Here is a 26,242-nt window from a genome sequence, read left to right on the forward strand (position 1 = left end):
CGCAAAAGGCCTAAAAACGACTTTACGAGTTTAGAACTGGCAATTAAGGTCTTGTGTTTATGATTGGAGATATATGTTATCTTCTTCTTCAGTTTCATGGCTTCATCATTCAACATATCAGGTCAAATTCTCTCCCTCTCTCGTACATATCTTACTGTAATATCTGCAACAAAACTTACTATCTTTCGATATTTTATTGTTCTATATATAATTCTGAGGCTTTAAAGATCTGATTCAGAGACACCAAAAAGGACAGATTTTCCTATCAAATGCTCAAACTTCCAAGAAAGAATGAAATTTGTAGGGTAAATGATGAATAAACAAAGTGTAGCTAAAGGCAGGCTGGTCCCTTTAGAGGAATATATACTCTCTGCTGGTATCGCCTAATATCAGGGAGTTAGTTAAAAGGAAGATGAAGGCCATTAGAAAATCTTCAGGAAGAAAAAATATTTTATTTTTTTCAGAAAATGTTGAAAGCTTTGGTGATGAATTAGAACGAACCTTGCACCAATAAGATCTTAAGGCTTTATTTATTATGTAGGGATGGATTTTGAAAGAATAAAAATGAGCTTTGGAAATATGTTTGGTATAAATGGAAAATCGAATGAAATGCTTGTATAACTTTTAGTTGCGATATAAGTTTTAAGTATTGCGAAGTAACTTGAATTTAATAAAAGGCTATATTGTCATAGGCTTATTTATACATATGATAATCAATACAACTGAAAAAATGTTAATTATGTCTGTTTTGAAAGCCTGTTTTGGTCTACTTTGAGGGGGACGTAGATCAAGCAAACGTAAATAGTATGTTATATAGATATCTGACGAAAATGAGAAACTTTTCTTGTCGATTAAAATAATAACAGATGCAAATAATATCTTCTATTAAAAAAAATAAATTGTCTTTTTTTTTTTTTTTACAGCAAGACTTGTATTGAAGCTCTTCTGAGGTATATCTCGCACTTACCAATTGAACCAAGATTTGTGAGCTAAATTTTATTTTATGGCTAAAGGGAATATAAAGTGTTAAAATCCTATTAATCACTTGGCATTTTTGAAATGTGTATGTTGCAGGTCCATCAAAGGATTGTGAGAAAAGGAAGATATTGGACAACAAAAATGAACAAAATCTTGATTTGTTATGCTCCTTGAAAGCCAAACTACAAGCTATAGACTCTTCGGAGCTTCCCTTAGCATCAGGATGTTGCATCTACAAAGTGCCACCAAAAATTAGGAAAGTCAATGAAGAAGCCTACACCCCTACCTTGATATCAATTGGTCCTTTTCATCATGGAGACAATAGATTGGAACCCATGGAGGAAGTCAAAATATGGTGCCTTAACAACTTTCTAAAGAGGAGTAAAGAGAAATTATTGGAGGATTATGTTAAAGCTGCAAGAGACTGGGAAGATGAAACCAGACGTTGTCATTCGGAGCCCATACCCATGAAGAGCGATGATTTTGTGAGCATGATTCTAACCGATGGTTTCTTCATCATTGAGTACTTTCTCTCATGTCTAGGTCTGTTAGAACAAAACCCATGGCGTTTTAAATTATGGCCAACGTGTGACATAAACCTAGACTTGATTTTAGTTGAGAATCAACTTCCACTTTTCATTCTTAAAGGCCTATTTGACCTAACTTTTCCCACAGGCTTCAATGGTAGATTATCATTTCTTGAGATAGCCTTCGACTTCTTCAGAAGAGTGTTCCTACACCATATTATTGCAAAAAAGGAAATTCGTGGCAAGTTTACTTTTAAGTATTTTCAACAACATTACCTTGAACAAACAATTACCTCTCAATTTGAATCATCTACTTTCACAAAAGAGATCCATCACCTGAATGATATGTTAAGGATCTTTTACCTACCAGATCAATTACCAAGACGAGAATTTGGCAAACTGAAACCTGTGTATAATGCAACCCAACTACGTGGCGCAGGGATCAAATTTCAGGTTGATGAACACCAGAAAAGCATTACTGAGATAAAACACTCAAAAGGAGTATTGAAAATACCATATTTTCAAGTAAGTGATTGGACTGAGATTGTGATTAGAAATATGGTTGCTTTTGAACAGTGTCACCTTGCTCTTGAGAGCTATGTGACTGATTATGTAACCCTCTTGAACTATCTTATTGACACTGGAAAAGACGTTGAGCTGCTTGTTGAGAAGGGAATTATGGACAACTTATTGGGTAGCAATGAAGAGGTGGCTTCCTTGGTCAATACTCTTGACAAAAACACAATGTTCATGACTTGCAATAGTGATTATCAATCTCTATGTGAAGAATTGGACAAGTTTTATGAGAATCCTTACCACAAGTATAGGGCAATCTTTAAGCACGAGTACTTGAGCACCCCTTGGAGAATTGCATCTTTCAGTGCTGCCATATTGCTCCTTATGCTCACTCTAATTCAAACAATAGTCTCTCTTCCCTTGCTTAATTACTAGGTCAAAAGTTATTGTACTACACAAATGGAAATGTGCTGGTTACATATATGATATATATTATTATCATCTCTGGACAATCCGAGTTTTATTGATTTTTCATTGTAAAAGAAATTAAACCATTCATATCTAGTCTAAGAAATCTAGGTTCCTTAAGTTATTCTCAAGTATTGGTTAAATTTGTAGCATTATCTTTCATATAAGTGCTTGCTTTTTTATCATACTATGCCATGTCAATATTATACCACCTCTCCTTATAGCATTTTCCAATCCCACTTACATGAATTTATCTAAGTCCAAGTAATAACTAATTCCTCATACTAAATACCTTTTTAATGGATTTTCTTAATTTCAATCCACATTCTTACTTCTCATTTTCAATACTTCATACCAAACGCGACCTTAAGGTAAGGAGAAAGACGATGGTTTCAAATTATAAACAATGAATGGGTAGAATTGAGTATGATTAGAATAAGCGGTCAGGATTCCCACTTCCAAATGACCTCGTTTTGATTAATGAAATGAAACGTTGGGATGCGGGGCATTACTCCTCACCCCACATTTAACGTCCGTTTTCTCCCTCTTCTCCCCTTCAATTGATGGTGATCATGGCTGTCACAAAAATTAATGGCAGCAATGGAATACGAATGAAGTAAAAGGAGGGAATAATCAGTTTTGTGAGACAGATTATTTGGCTCTAAAACTTTCAATTGAGATGTTTTACTTTTAGTATGATATATATAGAGGGTTACTATAATTTTTGATCTCTCAAGTTTGTTTTCATTTTGGTTTGATCCTCAAATTTCAGTCTATAGGTTTAGGTCCTTTAGAGGCAAAATTATTTGATTTTTTATTAAATTATAAGGATTAATGTAACACCTCACATAATTATATCAATATACTCGATAAAATATTTAATTTAAAAGTCCATACATATTTTTAATACCGCAAATAAGTCAAAATTTCAAAACATTTCTAACATAACTTAACAACATAAACTATTGAAGTCTTATAGTCATGGCAAATAAAAATATAACATAGCATGTGCTTGAGGAGCACAGAAGCCTTCACGGCTCACTCCATTGGTGCCTTCCCTTGATTTCTACTAGATCCTTCGCCTGAAAATTTTTAATATAGGGGGTGAGATCAAACGTCTCAGTAACTACTGAAATTCTAACCTATACAAGCAAATCATATATGATAAACCAAAAATCCGTTTATGTGTGTGTATATAAATATATTAAAAATCACGGATTTGAGACATCCAATTAAATTTTATTTTATTTTTTCCAACAATATACCAATATCATTTTTCTAATATATCCAAAAATAATGCAATATGCTGCCTCCCTTATATCACCGTCCACCGTTATACCGCTGACTGGAGCCATAGGCTAACACATAGTCCGATAGAAACTAATCCATTTTACTGAATTATTCCAAGCTCACCGATAGTAGAGATATATCCGGCCAAAGATATAGAGCTCAAGCTCGGACTATGGCTCCCCTCCTTTGTGAATAGGGAGGTGTCACATGTCCCACAGCTCCAATGAATTCCCGGCCAAAGGAAAACATGGAAGAAGGGGCCCTGACAAGTACCATCCACTGTGCACTGAGTGATGGCAAACCACGTGGTAATTTTATATCCATGCAATCTCCTTCTATCCTTAGCCCAACAATGCATGTCAGATGCCAATAATATTACATCATAAATACGTCCTCAAATATATTAAAAATAAGATAGCAATAAAACTTATATACCATTTAATAACAACTCATGACAATTCCATAGCCATCAATATATTTAATTATTAATCATAATTAACAGCAATAAATCTTAACAAAATCAAATAACATACCAAAACATTCATTTGAAAAATCACAATATTATATTTCAATATATAAAAATACAGTAAATTCATACTACAATCATACACAATTCACATGTACAAGAAAGAATTTTTAGAGTTACCTGGTACTCTTTAGCTTACATCACACAAAGATTACTCCAAAATTCTCAAGTCTACAAAATTGCACATAAATATTTATTAATATAAACTCAAAACTACTCCAAAGCTACTCTAAAATTCTAAGACTACCCTCTAAACTAAAATTACATAAATATATTAACTCTCCCAAATCTAGGCATTTATAATAGATATTATTTTGAAAAATAATTTACATATAAGGCTATTTAAATTTAAAAAAAGTATATATATTTTTTTATTACCTAAAATCTAAATATTTTATATTAAAATTCTCAATTACTTATTATAACCTCATTTAAAATTTTTCCTCAAACCAAACAACTTCTTTTTAAATTATAAACAAACTATAGCTTTATCTAATTTCACAAAATTCTCAATTTATAATTTTTCAAGTCAAAAATTATTTCAAAAATATATATTTAATTTATTCAATATTTAAACCGATTAAAACCTCAATAATATATTAAATAACTCAAATAAATTATTTAACTCAAATTTAATCAGTAAAAACATATTACAAGTCTAAATAACAAACTTTTCAACTAAAATCTTAGTTTAAAATTCTCAAAATAATCATTCAACAAAAATAAACTAATTAAAATTCCTTAATAATGTATCTTTAAATTTCTACGGTCATATATTGTCAAAACTCCATATTTACTCTATACCCAAACAGTAAAATTTTCTCTAAACATTATAATGATAATAATAATATAAAGCTATAAATATATAGGAAATATTCATAAAGGAAATTTGATAAAAAGAAGTAGTTTTGTGTACCTAAATAATTTCCAAAACTTGTCAGGTGCTCTGCAACTTAGCTTTCTCTCTCTTTCCCTCTTTGCTTCTCACTCTCTTCTCTCTTCCTTCGATCTCTCTTCCTCCTCCGTCTCCTCTCCCCCTCTTTTGTCCTATTTTTCTTCACCATCTAACTACCCCATCCCCCATTTTTCCTACTTCAATTTAATGCCCACCCCTTATTTCTTTCTCCATTTACTTCTTGCACCTCTTCTTTCTTTATTCTTGACTAATTGCCCAGCTTTTCCACCGACTTCGGTGGAAAAGCTGGGTATTGTTTTTTTTTAATATATTATATTATTTTAATTAATTGATTTTGATTGATTTTTTTTTTACAGTACGTTACAATTAATGTTTTAAATAGAAAGAAATTTAAGAGATCAAAACCTATCGTTTAAAACTTGAAGAATCAAAACCAAAATAAGGGCAAACTTAAAAACCAAAGTTTATATTAGTCCATATATATATATATATATATATATCTCACTTGAAGGAAGTTCCCGTGCCAAAATCTGCGATCTCCATAACTCCCCATGTACTAAAAATGAAACATCACCTGAAAAATAAAGGAGTCTTGAATTGACGATTCAAAAGCGTAGTAGACATGATAATATCGGATCAGAAAAGACTAGATGTAGTGTTGGGTTTCAGAAAACAACTCGAACAATTAATTAATTAATCACCCAAGGTCAGATTCAAGCAAACTCCAGTCAGAAAAGATTTTCGAAACTAGAAAATTTTTTTGGCACTAAGAGCTTAACATATATGACATCATATCCAATCCCAATAAAAGGAGAAGTGAAAAAGCAATGCCGACCCACGATTTGTTTAAGCTGTTAGTTAAACGGATGGGTCATCTGTTGATCATTTTCGGACTCACTTTACCCACTAACTTGTGCCTCGTCTGCTTCATCATCTTCCTCATCTGTTCTGTCCTCTGTCGTCTCCTCCTGCTTTCTCGGCATCAATGGCCACACGTGAGACAGAATCACAGAATCATTGCCTTCACCCAGTAATGGAATCTTCTTTCCCAAGAGCTTACCTGCAGGGTCTTTGGATTCCCGCATTTTTTGGGTAAGCACTAAGCAAGCAAACAATACGCCCTTCCCGCCATCGATTTTTGCCACAGCCGTGAGCTGAGATCACCGTCATTTGAACCGGGATGAGGGGGAGAAAACCGATGTTAACATTTGGTTAAATTTTGTTCCACTTTTAATTAATATATTAAGAGTAAAATTCTACTACCTGAATACTCCTGGCCTAGTGGTGACTGGCTAGGCCACAAGTGAGGCGAGTCTCTGCTCTTTGAGGGCGGGGGTTCAAATCCTCATTTGTTAAAAAGGGTACCGGGGAGGGCTTTACTTGTCGCCCGGCCCGAATCCGGACTAGTCGATCGCTCGGGTACAACTGGCCCAAAGAGGCTGGGACCCAGAAAAGACGCGGTTGGATACCGGATAGTTTATATCAAAAAAAAAAAAGTAAAATTCTACCATTAAAATTTTAAGATGTTAGATGCATTTTGAAAAAATAGTTCTAAGATGTTTGTTGATGTACCTTAATCCTATTTAACAACACACAAGAAAAATAGTAATTGCTCTATTTGTCTTTTTCTATAAGATTCAAGTTTTTGAATCCCTCGTTCCTTTTTTATAATATTCACTTTGAAGTTTTCAGAGAACGAAATGAATTTTTATTAATTTTATTATTAATTAATTTTTCTTATACATTTTTTTGAATGTTCAGAAAATAGAACCGGACTGACCGGTAGAAATCAAAAGTTGGTGAATTTGTCACTTGTCCGGTCTGATACACTTCTTAAACCGGGAAGAATTTAAACCAGTGGTAAACTGGTCAAAAACCGGGTAACTCGCTGTATTTGGTGGTTTACCGGTTCACTTTGTGGTGGAAAAAACGTAGAGTTGGAAAAAGAAAAAGGGAGTCACCAGGAAAGAAAAGAAGAAAGGAGAGGAGGAAGAGAAGGAAGTTAGAGAAGGAGAAAATGGGCACTCCGATGAGGATCTACGCAGCCAAAAAGCCGTGAATCAAGTACTCCGAGTAAAAGTTGATGAAGAAATTCCATACTGGTTCAAACAGGAAAAATGCCTCGGAAGCTAGATGAAGAGACCAAGTCCACTTCTCTAGAGAAGAGAAGATAAGGATAGAGGTGAGGGTGGCTATACAATAGGTTAGATCGAAGAAGATAAGGCAGGCGGATCGTGCAAATGCATATCAATATGCTGGTGAGAATAAAATGAGTTCTGGGCATGAAACTCAAAGATAAAAAGATTTGCTAATGTGAATTGGGAAAGATAAACTCATGGAATAAGAAAAGAGGAAGGCTCAACGGTCAACGCTCAAGCAAATGACGGCTAATCTGTAGCTATGAGCCCATGCCTTGCATCATTTTAGGTTTTTTTTTTTTTTTATTATCTTGAAAGTGTGATCTCTCCTCCTCTAATCCTTTATCCAAAAAAATAAATAAGTAAATAAAATATTATTACGACACATGCCGCTATGAGTTCATTAGTTCTTTTGTAATACTCCTTTGGTCCTATTTATAGGATAGAGAAAGAAGGTATTTTTTAGTCCTATTTATAGGGTACTGAGAGAAATTTTTTGTATGAATGTACAATTTTACCCTTCATTTATTATTGCATTGACTTTGTTTATATGAGGTATAATGTATATTAAATAGGGATAAAGTTGAAAAGTCATTAAATTTTAAATGAGAGTTAATGAAGTTTAAAGTTTTTCTTAGTCTGTATGAAACATGCTGGAAGTACCTTATAAATAAAACCAGAGGAGTATGCATTATTTTTACTGTTTAATATGGTAATTTTTAAATATTATTTTTATCATAATATTTTTATAGTTGAATATAATTAGTTTTGTATATTTTGTTTAAATTATTTTTTTTAATTATAACCTGTTTGATTCTAACCCATTAACTCTTAACCTGTTGTCTTGACCGGTCTAATTCTTTAAACCTTGATTTTTATTCAATCATTTTTCTAATTATTTCTCTCTCTTTTTATTTTTCCATCATGATTATTTTTCTCTCATTTATCAACTTATGAGTAAGGGCATAATAATTAATTTCACCTATTTTTATTACTTTTAGTTAAATTAATAATTTTCACAAAACGGCTCGTAGGAAGAGGATTGGGAATCCATTTTCTCGTGGTTCTTTATTATCATAATCAATTGAAAATTTGACATGGTAGTACGGTACATTATTCTAGAAGGAGGACATAGCATACCGTTGGTTGGAAATGTGCTTCCCACGCGTTTTCATTTTTCAGTTTTCACATTGAGATTCGTCCTACTTTCAAATAATTAAAAAAAAATTGATCAAATAAAGATTCCCCATGTGTTAGCTTATAAATTATATTCCATTTTATTCTTTTTTTTAATAAATTATATTCCATTTTATCGACTTTACAAGATGCAGATAACCAAACCAGAGAATCCCACAAAACAAAACTTCAATTATGAAATTTTAAGTTAAGTTTAGTAACAATATTTTAATAGGTTTTGATAACACTGAACTTATAAATAACAACATATTTTAATTAGAACTATTTATCTATAATTAGTAATTTTGGGCTTTTTTTTTTTAAATTCTCCCCAACCGAATCATATGTCAGGATTTTAAAACTTAAATGACACTGTAAATATGAAGTTGTGATTTTAAATTATCTATAAACATAATAAATCCTGAGTTATGAAAAAAAACCAATTGTGTCGATAAAAAATATAATTAAAATTAGTTAAATGTAATTGAAAAGACAACTAGTGGCAAAAAAAAAAAGGAAAATTGTAATAAGGTCCCACCCAAAAGAATCAAATACAAAAAAAATCCCTTAAAATCATCAAATTCTTTTCAAGTCCCAAGGGATCTTATTACAACAAATTTTATTTGCTTAATTATCAAATTGTCTTTTTTTTTTTAATTTATAGTAACAACTGAAAAAACAGTCGTTGACAATTTAAAGTGTAAAGATTGACAACTATAATAATAGGTATTGACAATATATTTTCTCAGTACATTACAAAATATAATGTATGAGTTATTAATATAAAAAAAAATTGGTAATTAAACAAGACAACGGAATTTATCATTGATTAATTAATAAACCGTGAACTGGCATATTAACCAATTCATAGATCCTCTTGATTTTCACAACATTGCAAATAATGTTATTTTAGGTATTAGGTATCGTTCTACGTTTTTTTTCCTTTATTTCATTCCCATTAGTTTTTGTCAGAATGTATCGATATATATTTTTAAATAAGGGAATATTCAGGGTAGGGCCAAAGTTGCTGCTGACTTCTTATATACCCATCAATTTGGCTCCCATTCATGCCCCCCCCCCCCCGGGCGGGGGCCCTCAGAGGGACCAGACATTCTAGAAAGTTCAAAATAAACATTGGTCCACTGTTTCAGGTCAAACAAATAAATAAATATGAATTATTAGTACAATCCAAACTTCAACGGGAGCCATGTGATATGTCAGCTGTTGTCTTTTGAGTTATCTTCGTAATTTTAGAGCTTGGTGCCAAAAAGTGAGCTTTGAGGAAGCAGTTGAGTTGCGATGACCACTTCGTTATACTTTGTCAGCTCACTCATTTGGATTGGAATGCGCTCTGCTTTAAATAAATAAACCTAATCCAATGAAAATAAATAAAGTATAATGCACCATGTGCTATGCATCCAAAAAAAATTTTACAAAAAATAAAAAAGATGGATAACTATTGGATTATAGTATTACAATATATATACACATACATACACCCCTCCCCCCCAAAAAAAAAAACAACAACAACCAGAGACTTAGCCTGAGGTGGATTGAATATAATTGACCACCGCAGAAGACCTAAAAAACACCTGAAGAGTTTAGAAGTGAAAGTAAGGTTTCTGGTGTTTCGGATCCGCGAAATCTGATATTTTCTTCAGTTTCATGGCTACTTCGTTCAACATATCAGGTCAAGTTTCTCTCCCTCCCTTGGATATCTCTTTCTGTAATATCTGCAACAAAACTAAGAATTACCAGTTTTGAATATGTTTCTATTCTGTTGTTCTAATAATTCTGAGGCTTAAAGATCAGATTTAGACGCCAAGAAGGATAGATTTTCCAAGAGAGAATTAAAAATGTAGAGCAAATGATCGATAAACAAAGTATAGCTAAAGGTATGCTGGTCCCTTTAGAGGAATATATACTCTGCTAATATAGCCTAATATCAGGGAGCTACTTCAAGGAAGATTAGTTGGCAAAATAAAATTCAAGATTAGTTGGCCAAAAAACAAAATTCAAGGAACATTAAGGTCATTAGGAAATCTTTACGCAGAAAAATCTATTTTATTTTTTAGAAATTTGAAAGTTTTGGTGATGAGTTGAGTTGTAAAAGAAACTTACTGAAACTTAGGGTGAATCTCACACCAATACGATCTTAAGGCCTCATTTGGTACCGGAAGTGGATTTTGAAGGAATGAGAATGAAAATAAGAATAGAAATTGGCTTTTAAGACATGTTTGGTGTGATAGGTAATTCGGTTGGAATGGTTGTATAACTTCTGTTTGGTACGTAGGTTTTGAACATAGAAAAGGAATTTAATTTAATAAAAGACCATAGAGCTAGACGCTTGTACCTACAACCTATATACCAAGAAGATACTTACATTAATAACAGGACTTGATACTCAAGCTTTCATGAGGTATAAGACAAGCACTAACCAATTGAAACAAGATTTCTTAGCTAAATTTTATTATGGCTAAAGAGAATACCATAGGGTTAAATTCGTATCATCACTTGGCATTTTTGAATGTGTTGCAGGTCCATCAAAAGCGTGTCAGAAAAGGGAGATAATGGACAACAAAAATGAACAAAAGCAAGACTTGTTAAGCTCCTTGAAAGCCAAATTAGAAGCTATAGATTCTTTGGAGCTTCCCTTAGCATCAGGATGTTGCATCTACAAAGTGCCACCAAAAATTCGGAAAGTGAATGAAGAAGCCTACACCCCTACCTTGATATCAATTGGTCCATTTCATCGCGGAGACAAGAGACTGGAATCCATGGAAGAAGTCAAAATATGGTGCCTCAACAACTTTCTAAAGAGGAGTAAAGAGAAATTGTTGGAGGATTATGTTCAAACTCTAAGAGACTGGGAAGATGAAGCTCGACGTTGTTATTCAGAAACCATACCGATGAAGAGTGATGATTTTGTAAGCATGATTCTAACAGATGGTTGCTTCATCATTGAGTACTTTCTCTCATGTCTAGGTCTGTTAGAACAAAACCCTTGGCGTTTTAAATTATGGCCAACGTGTGATATAAACCTAGACTTGATCTTACTTGAGAATCAGTTGCCATTTTTCATTCTTAAAGGACTATTCGACCTAACTTTTCCTACTGGCTTCAATGATAGGTTTTCATTCACTGAGATAGCCTTCAATTTTTTTAGGAGAGTGTTTCTACACCATATTGTTACCAAAAAAGAACTCCGTGGCAAGTTTACTTTTAAGTATTTTCAACAACACTACCTTGAACAGACGACTACTACTCAATTTGAATCATCTACAGTCACAAAAGTGATCCATCACCTGAATGCTATGCTAAGGATGTTTTACCTACCGAATCAATTACCAAGAAGAGAATTTGGCAAAGTGAAGCCTGTGTATGGTGCAAGACAACTACGAGAGGCAGGGATCAAATTTCAGGTCAATGAACAACAGAAAAGCATTACTGATTTGAAATACTCCAAGGGAGTGTTGAAGATACCATATTTTCAGATCAGTGATTGGACTGAGATGGTGGTTAGAAATATGGTTGCATTTGAGCAGTGTCACCTTGCTCTTGAGAGCTATGTGACAGATTATGTGACCCTCTTGAACTATCTTATTGACACAGGAAAAGATATTGAGCTCCTTGTTGAGAAAGGAATCATGGACAACTTGTTGGGCAGCAATGATGAAGTGGCTTCCCTAGTCAACAGCCTTGACAAAAATACTGTGTTCATGACTTGCAACAGTGATTATCAATCTCTATGTGAAGAATTGAACAAGTTCTACGAGAATCCTTACCACAAGTATAAGGCAATATTTAAGCATGAGTACTTGAGCACCCCTTGGAGAATAGCATCATTTATTGCTGCAATTATGCTCCTCATACTCACTCTAATTCAAACAATATGCTCTCTCCCCTTTATTAATAAGAGGTAGGCCAAAAGTAGTTGTACAACACAAATGGAAATGTGCGATTGTGCAAGTTTCCTATCTGGTTTGGCTTGTCAAAATCAACCATGGACTATCCAAATTTTGTTATATTTTCCATTCTAAGAGGATTTAAACCATTCATATCTAAATTAGATAGTTCAAATTATACGTGCATTTTCTAGATCTCTAAGAATGCCTTGGGAATTTTATACCTTGAATAATTCTCAAGTAGTAACTAATTTTGTAGCGTGATCTTTTCCACTACTGCTCCCTTTTCTATTAGATTTGTGTCAAATTAAACTTGCAATCTCAGCTATAGTGTTTGTTGAGATTGCAAGAATTACATGCAAAACTCAGGGACAAAAAGAAGAAAGAAAGAGGAGATATGTCCTCCAATAAAATTTTAATTCTGTGTTGATGCAAATTAATGTCAAGAGGCATATCTTTTCTGAAAGATTCGAAGTTAAGAGGAGGAAAACCTTCAAAACTCTAGAGATTTACCTGAGAGCCACAAGATAAGAAAAACAGAGCAAACTTTCCACAGATTGATTCGCATGCTATAAAAATGGCTACGAAATCCGAGAGCACTTACCATAGTGAGAAGGATGAAGAAGGTTTAATAAAGGACGAGATTGGATTGTAAATAATCTTCAGGCCTTCGGAACAATCTTTGAATCTCACAAATCGGAGAGAGGTATCTGGCACATTGGGTTGGTTATACATTCAAGGGTCATACGACGCTAGGGCACTGAGTTGGGTCATGAAAAGACATACTATCGAGTGGAGAGAATCAGAGAAACACAGATACAGAGGCAGTCCTGCCCCTCATCTTCGCTCTTCGAGCTTCCCCAATGTCAATGGACCAAAAATCAGGGATTAGAGCAGCAAAAACAAAAGGTGAAAAATGAAACATCTTCTTGTTTACCGTAAACCAAAAAAAAAATCTTCTTTACAGGGCAGTTATGACACTTTCTTAGGCTTTTTTTCAAACTTTTTTTAGCCAAATTTTTTTTTAAACTCCATAAATACCTGATAATACCTCAAATAAGATTGTTTCTAATTAAAAGATAATTGTGCCTAGAAAAAGAAATTAAATTATGTATGGGTAACATTTTTTAAAAAAAGTGAAATTTTATAATAAATTTCTATAAATTCTTAAATTTTTCACATGTCGAGGTTTATTGTTGGCGAATGTTGATGGAGGCCGTTGGTACCGTAGCAAAATGGTGAAAGGCAAAGGGCAGAGAGGTAATTTGGTCATTTTACTAAGATCAATGTTTTATTTTACAGTGCATATGTATATATATTGTTAATGAATCCATTTACACTTCCAGCAATTAGGTTTTGACAGACGAGTCGCATCTTGGCAGCTTCATCTATCAAAAGATAGTAGGTTGTCAGTGGCGGTGAAACTGAAGTGGACTTTGTGAGATTTCAGGCATACTTGCCATACACTCTAGTTCTTTCCCTACTCGCTCATGATCTGATCATAATAACAGTTGGATATTGGTTATATAATAAAATAACATACTACTCCTCCTGTTCTTAATATAAAACCTATTTAACTAATTTGATTAGATTAAGAAAGTTAGGTAAGTTAGTTAATTATAAAAAAAAGTAAAATATTTTTCCTAAAACACCATAATCATCTTTCTTAATACCCCATCTTTCTCTTTTACTTGATTATGATTGAGGGAGTATCCATAGGGGTAATTTAGAGAAAATTGATAAATATGAGAAAGAGGTCTTATATTTAGAACTAAAACCAACTCAAGAATTAGGTCCTATATTAAGGACCGGAAGAGTATTATTTACGGTACATTTAAATTATACTACAAAAAAATTTTATACTTAGGATCGGAAGAATATTATTTATGGTACATTTAGCTTTTTTTTTTTTTTGCTTATCCAGTACCTCTGAAATTATTTTCCAGTTACATCCAAGACCACAATATTATTTATGATCCAGAGATACTAAATATATTATAAATAAAATTAGAATATTGGATGCATCACATATAACATTAGGATATTGAATACAAATAAAAAAAAATATAACAATACTAAATACAGTTTTATCCTAAATTTTTTCACACATCAATACCATTTTATTTAATTTGGATACCCTTTTAGTAATGTCCAATAAAGTGAGAAACTAAAGATGAACAAAATCAGATTGAAAAATTTTAGGAGACTGTTGCATGTGATAAGACAAAAAAAAAGTTGTAGCGAAAAAAAAGAAAAATTAAAAAAAAAAAAGAAATGGTTATCTGCTGCCATGTTTTGAGTAGAGCCGGTAAGATGGGTTGGACCCGCAGGTCCAACCCGCCAAAAATGGCGGGTTAGGGTTGGCCAAAAGCCAACCCACCACTACCTTAAAAAATATAACTCGCACCGCCATAACCCTAACCCGCAGTGGGTTGGCCCGCCAACCCGCGGGTTAACCCATCTATTTTTTTAAAAAAAAAATAGATAACAAAGGCAAAAGTAAAACAAATTTTTACTTCAAACTTTATTGTCATTAGAAATAATTAGATAAATAAGGTTATTCAATATTGCTCATTGGTTTCATTGAAAAAAAAATGTGTGAACTTGTATATTATCATGTTGGAAAATTGGACAATCATATACTATTTTATTGTGTTGTAATTTTTATTTGGATGTTTCTAATATTTTATATCATTTTCAGTATTTTTATTTTGTATTATATATAATTGCTAACATTTAAAAAAATAAGAAAATTTTTAAAAAAATAAAAATAAAAATTTTGACGGGTTGGTGGGTTGGCCCGCCAACCCACCTTGACGGGTTAGGGTTGGCAAAATGCCAACTCGCCAGAAAACGGGCCTTTTGAGTCCGCACCGGACAACCCATAACCCACCACGGGTCAACCTGCAACCCGCGGGTTGGCCCGTTTTACCAGTCCTAGTTTTGAGTGGTGAGCATGAAGAGCACCGAATGCGAACACGACATGATGTGGCATTGGGTGGAAATGTGCATCCCACGCGTTTTAACTTTTCAGTTTTCACATTGACCAAATAAAAATAAACAAAGGATTCGCCATGCGTTAGCTTATAAATCATACTTCGTTTTATCCATTTAGGCCCAGTGGTATGGTGTGTGTTGAGTGTATGCGGGCGGGTTCGAACCGGCTCTCTTGTATCTCAAAAAAAAAAAAAAAGATAATCAGAGAGAGAATCTATAAAAAGAAATTCAAAATTATTAAATTTTAAATCAGATTTCATAACAATATTTTAATAAATTTTAATAACAATAAACTTTCAAATAACAACAAATTTTTTATAAGAATTTTTTATCAATAATTTGGTAATTTTAAGCTTTTTTTTTTTTTTGGGTCAAATTCTCCCCAACCGAATCATGTGTGAGGATCTTAAGACTTAAATGACACTAAATAGTTCTTTTAAAGTTTTTGTAAATATGAGGTTGTGATTTTAAATCATCTATAAATATAATAAGTAGCGGAGTTATGACCAAAAAAAAAACCGAATTGTGTGGATAAAAAATATAATTAAAATTAGCTAAATATAATTGAAAAGACAACCAGTGGCACCAAAAAAAAAAAAAAAAGATAACCAAATTTATCATTGTTTAATTAAAGGACTAATTAACCTTTGGGTCCTTATAGTTTCATCTTATTTTTAAGTAGGTCCTTATAAAATTTTTTTCTTTTTGTCAAATTCTTTTACTTTCATGTGTTTTTATTTAAATCCCTCTTTTTTTTTCCTTTTTATCAGGTCCTTATAGTTTCACTTATTTTTTAATTAGGTCCTTTATGGTTTTAAAAAAATTATTTCTTAACTTTATTCTTTAACATTAATTTCATTTTTAAATTAATAATTATATAATTGGATAAAATAATTAATATAATCATTTAGTAATTAATATTTAATCAGAATAATCAATTATACTTAACTATAAAATATTTATAATTATATTCTAATTTTTTAAAAAATTTATTTTAATTTTAATTTTATAATTATAAAAATTAGAATTGACAAATAAATAATATATATGTTTAACTAAAAATTTAAAAGAATATCAACATAAGATTATTATAATAATTTATTATTTATAGAATACTATTATTTATAGAATAAAGAGTAAAAACTACAAGGACTTAATTAAAAATAAAGTAAAAGAAAAAGGATGTGGTTAAAAATATGTAAAATTATAAGGACCTGATAAAAAGGAAAAAAATTAGACTAGTGACAAAATTCTTGCTGATTAAAAAGAAAAATTATAAGGACATAAAAAAAATTATAAAAACCTGACTAAAAACCGATTCAAACTATAAAAACTTACATATTAATTATCCTACTAATAAAACGTGAACTGGTATAATAAGCAATTCATAGATCCATTTGCTTTTTGCAACTTTGCAAATAATCTTATTTTAGGCATTAGGTATCTTTCTCCTTTTTTTTAATTCATTTCGCTCCCGTAAGTTTGCTTTGTCTGAATGTATTGATATGTATTTTTAAATAAGGAAATATTTAGGCTTGTGACAAAATTCTTGCTGACTTCTTTTATATCCATCAATTTGGCTCCAGCTCGTTCTTTTTAATAGGGACCATACATTCTCGAAAGTTCAAAACAAACACTGGTACAGTCTTTTAGGTCAAATATATAAATAAATTAATAAAAATTATTGGTACAAACAGGAGACATGTGATATGTCAGTTGTTGCCTCTTGATTTTTCTCCATATTTTTAGAGTTTGGTGCCAAAAAAAAGTGGGAATACGTGATTAAAATATTTTATTGATAATCATGTGCAGAATTTTAAAATAAATAAATATCAGAAAATTTGAGCTTTAACGAAGCAGTTGAATTGGCACGACCACTTTACTGTTAGCTCACTCATTTGGATTGGAATTTGTTCTACTTTAAATAAATAAACCTAATCCAATGAAAATAAATACAGTGCACCATGTGCCTTACAACCAAAATTTTTTTAAAAAAATTGGATATATTACTATTATATTATATTGCTCTATATATATATATATATATATATATATATATATCCAGAGACTTAGCTTGAGGTTGATTGAGTTGAATTGACCATTGCACTGCAGAGAGAATGTCTAAAGTAGAAGGCACTTGACGAGTTTACAAGTGGAATTGAGGTCTCTTGGGTTTCCGATCGGCGATATCTGATATTTTCTTCAGTTTCACGGCTACATCATTCAACATATCAGGTCAAGTTTCTCCTCTCTCGTATATCTCTTACTGTAATATCTGCAGCAATCTTTCTTTTTAATTGTTCTCTATGTAACTCTGAGGCTTTAAAGATACGATTCAGACACCAAAAAGGATAGATTTTCCTGTCATATGCTCAAACTTCCTAGAAAGAACGAAAAATGCAGAGCAAATGATGGATAAGCAAAGTATATCTAATGGCATTCTGGTTCCTTTAGAGGAATATATACTCTGCTATTTAGTGTCGCCTAATCTCAGGGAGTTAATTCAAGGAAGATGAAGGTCATTAGAAAATCTCAAGCATAAAAAATTTATGTTCATTTACGTTGAAAATTGAAAGCTTTGGTGATGAGTTGGGCTGTAAAAGAAACTTACTTAGGGTGAATCTCACACCAATAAGATCTGCAGGCCACATTTGGCATGTAGATGGATTTTGAAGGAATGAGAATGAAGATAAGGATAAAAAATTGCCTTTACAAACATGTTTGATATAATGGGCTGTTTCAAAAGAAAGGTTGTACAACTTCTGTTTGGTGGTACGTGGGTTTTAAACATCGCAAGGGATTGAATTTAATAAAAGACTATCTTGCTAGAGGCTTGCACAAACAATCCGCCAATAAGATACTTAAATGAATAACAAGACTTATACTCGAGCTCTTCTGAGACTTACCAATTGGAACATGATTTGTTAGCTAAATTTCATTACGGCTGAAGAGAATATAATCAATTTGCATTTTTAAATTTTTTGCAGGTCCATCAAAAGATTGTAAGAAAATGGAGATATTGGACAGCCAAAATGAAGAAAAAACAGATTTGTTATGCTCCTTAAAAGCCAAGTTACAAGCTATAGATTCTTTGGAGCTTCCCTTATCATCAGGATGTTGCATCTACAAAGTGCCACCAAAAATTCGGAAAGTGAATGAAGAAGCCTACACCCCTACCTTGATATCAATTGGTCCGTTTCACCATGGAGACAAGAGACTGGAATCCATGGAAGAGGTCAAACTATGGTGCCTCAACAACTTTCTAAAGAGGAGTAAAGAGAAATTGTTGGAGGATTATGTTCAAGCTGTGAGAGACTGGGAAGATGAAACTAGACGTTGTTATTCAGAAACCATACCGATGAAGAGCAATGATTTTGTAAGCATGATTCTAACCGATGGTTGCTTCATCATTGAGTACTTTCTCTCATGTCTAGGGCTGTTAGAACAAAACCCTTGGCGTTTTAAATTATGGCCAACGTGTGACATAAACCTAGACTTGATTTTACTCGAGAATCAATTGCCATTTTTCGTCCTTAAAGGCCTATTTGACCTAACTTTTCCCACTGGCTTCAATGATAGGTTTTCATTCACTGAGATAGCCTTCAATTTTTTTAGGAGAGTGTTCCTACACCATATTGTTACAAAAAAGGAACTCCGTTGCAAGTTTACTTTTAAGTATTTTCAACAACACTACCTTGAACAGACGACTACTACTCAATTTGAATCATCTACAGTTACAAAAGTGATCCATCACCTGAATGCTATGCTAAGGATGTTTTACCTACCAAATCAATTACCAAGAAGAGAATTTGGCAAAGTGAAGCCTGTGTATGGTGCAAGACAACTACGAGAGGCAGGGATCAAATTTCAGGTCAATGAACAACAGAAAAGCATTACTGATTTGAAATACTCAAAGGGAGTGTTGAAGATACCATATTTTCAGATCAGTGATTGGACTGAGATGGTGGTTAGAAATATGGTTGCATTTGAGCAGTGTCACCTCGCTCTTGAGAGCTATGTGACAGATTATGTGACCCTCTTGAACTATCTTATTGACACTGGAAAAGATATTGAGCTCCTTGTTGAGAAAGGAATCATGGACAACTTGTTGGGCAGCAATGATGAAGTGGCTTCCCTAGTCAACAGCCTTGACAAAAATACCGTGTTCATGACTTGCAACAGTGATTATCAATCTCTATGTGAAGAATTGAACAAGTTCTACGAGAATCCTTACCACAAGTACAAGGCAGTCTTTAAGCATGAGTACTTGAGCACCCCTTGGAGAATAGCATCTTTTATTGCTGCAATTTTGCTCCTTATACTCACTCTAATTCAAACAATATGCTCTCTCCCCTTTATTAATAAATAGGCAGGCCAAAAGTAGTTGTGTAACACAAATTGAAATGTGCAAGTTTTCTATCTGATTTGGCTTGTCAAAATCAACCATGGACTATCCCAATTTTTTTTTTTTTTCATTCTAAGAGGATTTAAATCCTTCATATCTACATTAGATAGTTCAAATTATATGTGCATTTTCTAGATCTCTAAGAATGCCTTGGGAATTTTATACCTTGAATAACTCTCAAGTAGTAACTAAATTTGTAGCGTGATCTTTTCCCCGAGTACCCCCTTTTCTATTAGATTTGTATCAAATTAAACTTGCAATCTCACCTATAGTGTTTGTTGAGATTGCAAGAATTACACGCAAAACTCAGGGACAAAAAGATGAAAGAAAGAGGAGGTGTCCTCCAATAAAATTTTAATTCTGTGTTGATGCAAATTAATGTCAAGAGGCATATCTTTTCTGAAAGTTGAAGTTAAGAGAAGCAAATCCTTCAAAACTATGGAGATTTACCTGAGAGCAACAAGAAAACAAAAACAGAACAAACTTTCCGGGGATTGATTCGCATGCTATAAAAATTGCTATGGATTCCGAGAGCACTTACAGTAGTGAGAAGGATGAAAAGGGTTTAATAAAGGACGAGGTTGGGTTATCTTCAGGCCTTCTGAATAATATTTGCATCTGACAAATCGGGGAGAGGTATCAGGCACATTGGGTTGGTTGTACATTCAAAGGGCATGCGACGCGAGGGCATTGAGGTGGGTTTTGAAACGGCATCGTATCAAGTGGAGAGAATCAGAGAAACACATACAGATGCAGCTTTGCATCCCATCTTCACTCTTCGAACTTCTCCAATGTCAGTGGACCTAAAATCAGGGATTAGAGCAGCAAAAATGAAATGAAAAATGAAACATCTTCCTGTTTCCCAAAAAAAAAAAAAAGAATTGTCTTTTTTACAGGACAGTTATGACACCTTCTTGGGCCTTTTTTAAAACTTTTTTGGCCGAAAGTGTTGTTTTCAAACTACTTAAGATAAGCTAGTGCGAGACAATATATAAAATAAGATTGTCTCTAATTAAAAAATATAAATATTTAGAAAAAAGAATAAATTATGTATGGGTAATATTTTTTAAAAAATAAAATTTTATAATAAATTTCTATAAATTCTTAAACTTTTCACATGTTGAGGTTTATCGTTGGCAAATGTTGATGGAGGCCATTGGTACAGTAGCAAATGAGTGAAAGGTAAAAGGCAAAGGGGTAATTTGGTTATTTTTATAAGATCTGAAGGATTTCGGGCATACCTGGAGTCTGCAATAAAGTCAGGTTGCCACGCGGAGATCCGATCACGGTGATGGAGTCGGATTTGGGAGACACAGCAAATACACTGGAGCAAGGGAAGATGAGGAAGAGTGAACTGAGAGAAGAGAAGGGAGTCTGGAGCACGAAAAAAGATCAGACGTTCTAGCCCTTTTTCTTCAGATAAAACCATTTTTTAACTCCCCCTTTTTTCAAATAAAAAACTGTCTCCTCCCACCTGCAACCGTTCCCTCCTTTTTGCAAATCATATAAAATGGCAAAAATTACAGTTAAAGACCCATGAGTTTTGCTATTTATACTAGAGTCCCAAATGATAAATGGGCTTGGGTCCAATCCACCAAGGGTGGACTGGCCCATTTTCTTACATCTCCCACTCACACTTGGTGGATTAGATGTCCCGGGTCTAGTCTCTTCACCTTCCCTCAATTTCATACTTAGTGCTTTGCCGTGACCGCGTGGGCATGACGTCTTCGCTTGGGTCCCTGTACTAGAAATCCTTTTTAAAGGATCAGCACAAGTCACCCTCTCCTTTGTGTAGCTTGAACTTAAAATTATGCCTCAGATGTCCTAGATTTACTTATATACACTTTTTCATGGTAAATCTAATCCCTCTTAAGTCAATAGTTGACTCAGATTACCTTTCTCTTATGTCTAGTATCCACACTTACGACCACAAAATGTCATAAGGGACATGTCACAGACACTAGCATAGGTGTGTATATCACAGTCAATCTTCCTTTTGCCCAAATATCACTTTGAAATGAATCAGTCGCTTTCTTAGCATACTACCTTAGATCGCATCAATCATGACTATAGGACATATGCCAAAGTAGCAGTCACTGAAACATATCTTCATGATATTGTCAAAGTCAAAGGACACCAATAGGAGGATAATTCCTCCCTGGGACTCACACAGCAATGAAGCAGGGATCTTTCACTTGCTTCCCTTTTGCGGTTCTCTCAGCACATGTGTTATGAAACACATGTTACGGTGTTACTCTTTTACTATAAGAGCGTATGTTGATTTGGGTTTATTATTAACACCGTACAGACTTAGGTCCAGACACACTCAGTATCTAAACCCAAATTCTTCAACTCTGCTCATTGTTATGACGTCGACGTTGAAGAGTTTGTTATCTGGCTACAAGTATTATGGAAGTGGGATTCCAAACTTCGATCCAGCTTTATCAATGTGGATCTCATCTTGACTTGCTACACTTTAGTCAAGGCGACATAAAGTTTATGTTCCTTCTCTACCATATCAGCATTTATTGCTGCTTTACTGGTGAACACAAATGTCTCATCTTTGTTCACTCCACCTGAGTGTCAAAGGCAGTTGCCCGTGTGAGAGAGCCAACCTTTTTAACCTGTACGACATACTAGACATTGTATACTTTCAGACAGACATATAAAGTGATAACGAAATATAATTTCATTAATGAAGCATTCATATTACACTTTACGTATGCCAAGGGCTTGTACATGTTCTTTAAAAACTCTTTTTCCTATTGGCTTTGTCAGAGGATCTACTACCATACATTTGGTTGAAATGTATTGTACAGTAACAATCTTTTGTGCTATGTAATCTCTAACAAAATTATACTTGATGTCGATGTGCTTGGTTTTGCTGTGATACTTAGGATCTTTAGTATAGGCTATGGCTGCAGTATTGTCACAGTATATCATCACCGGATTAGTACTCTTGTTTCCAAATCCAAGGTGTTCTATAAATCTCTTCAGCCATAAAGCCTCTTGCACTGCTGCAGTGCAAGCCACAAACTCAGTTTCCATCGAATGTAAGGCAATGCACGTTTGCTTCTTGCTACTCCAACATATGGCGCCATTGTTGAGTAAGAAGGTATAACCTGAAGTTGACCTTCGTTCTTCTTCATCTCCGCCTACATCAGCATCGGAGTACCCAACAAGACACAGGTCACCTCCTTCGTAGCACAGTGCATAATTGGAAGTGCCCTTTAAGTATCTCAAGATCCTCTTCACTGCTTTCCAATGCTTTTCACTGGGGTTAGACTGGAATCTGCTCACCAGTCCTATTGCATAACAGATGTCTGGTCTTGTACACATCATTGCGTACATCAGACTACCAACAGCACTGGCATATGGAACTCTTTCCATCTTCCTTTTATCAGATTCGGTTTTGGGACACATGTCAGAACTCAAAGCCACTCCAGTGGCAACAGGTGTACTCATGGGATTGCAGTCTTTCATGTTGAATCGCTCGAGAATCTTGTTGATGTAATTCTCTTGTGAAAGAGAGAGAATTCGTTTTGAACAATTTCTTTGGATCTTAACTCCAAGTATATACTCTGCTTCACCCATGTCTTTCATTTCAAAATTCGACGAAAGCCATTCTTTAATAGCCACCACCAAATCTAGACTATTTCCGGCTAATAGTATATTGTCTACATATAAGGATAATATGACAAAATTACCCTCAAACCGCTTAATGTAGACGCAGTGGTCTTCCTCTATCATTTGGAAGTCATATGAAGTTATTGCTTTGTGAAACCTCAAATACCACTGTTTGGATGACTGTTTCAATCCATAAATGGACCTTTTGAGTTTACAAACTTTATTTTCTTTTCCTTTTTCAATGAAACCTAATGGTTGTTCCATATAGATTTCTTCCTCCAGATCACCATTCAGAAATGCGGTTTTTACATCCATTTGATGTAATTCTAAATCTAGACTATTTACTATTGCCAAAATAAGTCTAATAGAATTGAAATGCACAATAGGTGAGAATGTATCTTCATAATCTATTCCTTCCTGTTGTGTGTACCCCTTTGCCACTAATCGAGCTTTGTATTTGTCAATTGATCCATCCATTTTTCTTTTAATTTTGAGAACCCACTTGTTCCCAATGGCTTTACGCCCTTTTGGAAGATCAACTAACACCCAAACTTGGTTCTTTTTCATTGAGTCCATTTCTTCTTCCATAGCTTTCATCCATTCATATTTTGCAGGACCTAATAAGGCTTCTCGTACAGAACGGGGCTCATCATCCCCTTCTGGAGTAACTAAGAGAGATTCGCATTCTATTTGAAAGCGTCTTTTGGGAACACTTTCCCTGTTACTCCTTCTGACCGGAGCTATTTGCTTATCTTTCTTTGTTTGTTCAGGTCTTAGTGTTGACCTTTCTTGGCTCCCACTCAGATTGACACACCTAGACGATTCTGGCCTGTCAATTTGTTCTGCACTGACTTGTTCCTGTGTCTCATAAAGAGATACAGTGCGGTCAACATCTCCTCTTTTAGGAAATTCAGTCTCAATGAATGTGGCATCTCTTGATTCCATTTCAGTCACTGTTCCATCTTCGTTTTCACCTATGAAAACGTATCCTTTAGATTGTTCAGAGTACCTTATAAAAATACACTTCTTTCCTCTAGGACCCAATTTCCCATGCTTGTGGGAATCATCATGAACATATGCTGCTGACCCCCAGGGTCTTAGGACACTTAGATCCGGTTTGCGTTTTGTCCATAATTCATAGGGTGTGGAAGAGACTGATTTTGAGGGCACACGATTAAGTATGAAGGTTGCCGTTAACAAAGCATCGCCCCAATATGAAATTGGTAGGTTTGCTTGAGCCATCATAGACCTAACCATGTCTAGAAGAGTTCTATTCCTCCTCTCAGCCACTCCATTCTGTTGTAGAGTGCTAGGGATAGTCAGTTGTCTAATTATCCCTTTTTCCTCACAGAGTTTTAAATTGATCAGATAAATATTCACGACCTCGATCAGTACGTAATGTTTTAATTTTACTGTCCATTTGATTCTCTACCTCATTTATGTATCGTCTAAAGCATTCAAGAGCTTCAGACTTATGCGAGATCAAATAGACATGACCATATCGTGAAAAATCATCAATAAATGTAATAAAATACCAAGCTCCGTCTCGCCCTCACACTCATCGGACCACAGATATCAGAATGGATTTATTGCAATGGATTTTCAGCTCTTGTTCCCTTACCGAAAGGTTTTCTAGTTGCCTTACGAGCTAGACAATTTTCACATAAGGACATTTCCATGTTAGGGATTGTGCCCAACATTCCTTCTTTTGCTAGTTTAATCATTCTATTTTGATTAATATGTCCTAGTCTAGCATGCCAGATATTCATATCAGAATTGCTTGAAGAAATAGCAAAACAATCATGAGCGTTAAAACCAAAAGCAAGATCCATAACAAAAAATTTCTGGAATCTGAATGCTGAACCATAAAATTCAGAGTTGAAGAAAATGTCTGCAACTTTATCATGAAAATAAACATTAAACCCAAAGTCTACTAAGCAAATAACAGAAATTAAATTCTGTCGGATGTCGGGAGTATGAAGCACATCATGGAGTATCAAGGTCTTTCCACCACGCAAAGCAAGCTTGCAGGTACCAATGCCTCGAACCTCGATTCTCGCATTGTTCCCAACATAAAGCCACTTGCTTTGATACGGCAACCGACGGTATTCCACAAAGGATCCCCGATCCCTGCTTACGTGGTCTGTGGAGCCTGAGTCTATAATCCAAGAAGAAGAAACAGGTTCTGTTAGAAAAACAGTACTAGAAACATATGAAACATGTGAATTCACATAATTCACTAATACCTTTTCGCTTTCAGCCTGTTTGGAACAGTCACGTGCGAAATGGCCCATTTGTTGGCAGGCGAAGCATTTGACCTTCTTCAGGTCTAGCTTCTTCTTCCCGCCTTTCTTTCCCTTCTTCTTAAATTGTTTCTTGCCCTTTTTAAATTGAGGACCGCCCTTCTTCCCTTTCTTTTGGGGCTTCTTGCCCTTTTTGAAATTGGGCTTAGATTGGGAAGTACCAGCATCCTCAGTTAAATAAGTCTGTCCAGAGCTCTTGTAAGCCTCTAGACGTTCATCTTCCAGCTCCAGATGCTTAGCTACATCATTAAAAGTGATGATGTTTTCATTGTGGGTTAGGTTGACTTTCATGTGCTCCCAACTTGCAGGGAGTGACCTGATGACAGCTTGCACTTGCTGCTCATCAGACAAGTTATGTCCAGCTTCCTTCAGTTCCCGGATCATATTGGCCATCTCTCTCAGATGTTGCTTCATAGGATTGTTTGGCTTGAGCTTATAGGTATCAAACTTAATCGTCAACCTTCTAAGCT

General features: G+C 34.2%; 3 protein-coding genes across 3 annotated transcripts; all 3 read left to right on the top strand.

Annotated features, from left to right (window-relative positions):
- Window positions 1–1,074: 1,074 nt before the first annotated feature.
- On the top strand, window positions 1,075–2,456 carry LOC114760343 (UPF0481 protein At3g47200-like; the record flags this gene model as incomplete). Its single annotated transcript, XM_028949606.1, has 1 exon — window positions 1,075–2,456. A coding segment is annotated over one exon (1,382 nt), but the record flags the coding sequence as incomplete, so codon positions are not given.
- Window positions 2,457–11,105: 8,649 nt separating this feature from the next.
- Window positions 11,106–12,458, top strand: LOC114760021 (UPF0481 protein At3g47200-like). Its single transcript, XM_028949268.1, has one exon. It carries the CDS (start codon window positions 11,106–11,108, stop codon window positions 12,456–12,458), a length of 1,353 nt encoding a protein of 450 aa, XP_028805101.1.
- Window positions 12,459–18,344: 5,886 nt separating this feature from the next.
- Window positions 18,345–19,806, top strand: LOC114760029 (UPF0481 protein At3g47200-like). Its single transcript, XM_028949277.1, has one exon. The coding sequence runs from the start codon at window positions 18,448–18,450 to the stop codon at window positions 19,804–19,806; it is 1,359 nt and encodes a 452-aa protein (XP_028805110.1). The 5' UTR covers window positions 18,345–18,447.
- The last annotated feature ends 6,436 nt before the right edge of the window (window positions 19,807–26,242 follow it).

The sequence above is a fragment of the Neltuma alba genome, unplaced genomic scaffold (genome assembly GCF_004799145.2).
Source record: "Neltuma alba isolate B1F8T4 unplaced genomic scaffold, ASM479914v2 tig00001633_pilon, whole genome shotgun sequence".
Taxonomy (NCBI): domain Eukaryota; kingdom Viridiplantae; phylum Streptophyta; class Magnoliopsida; order Fabales; family Fabaceae; genus Neltuma; species Neltuma alba.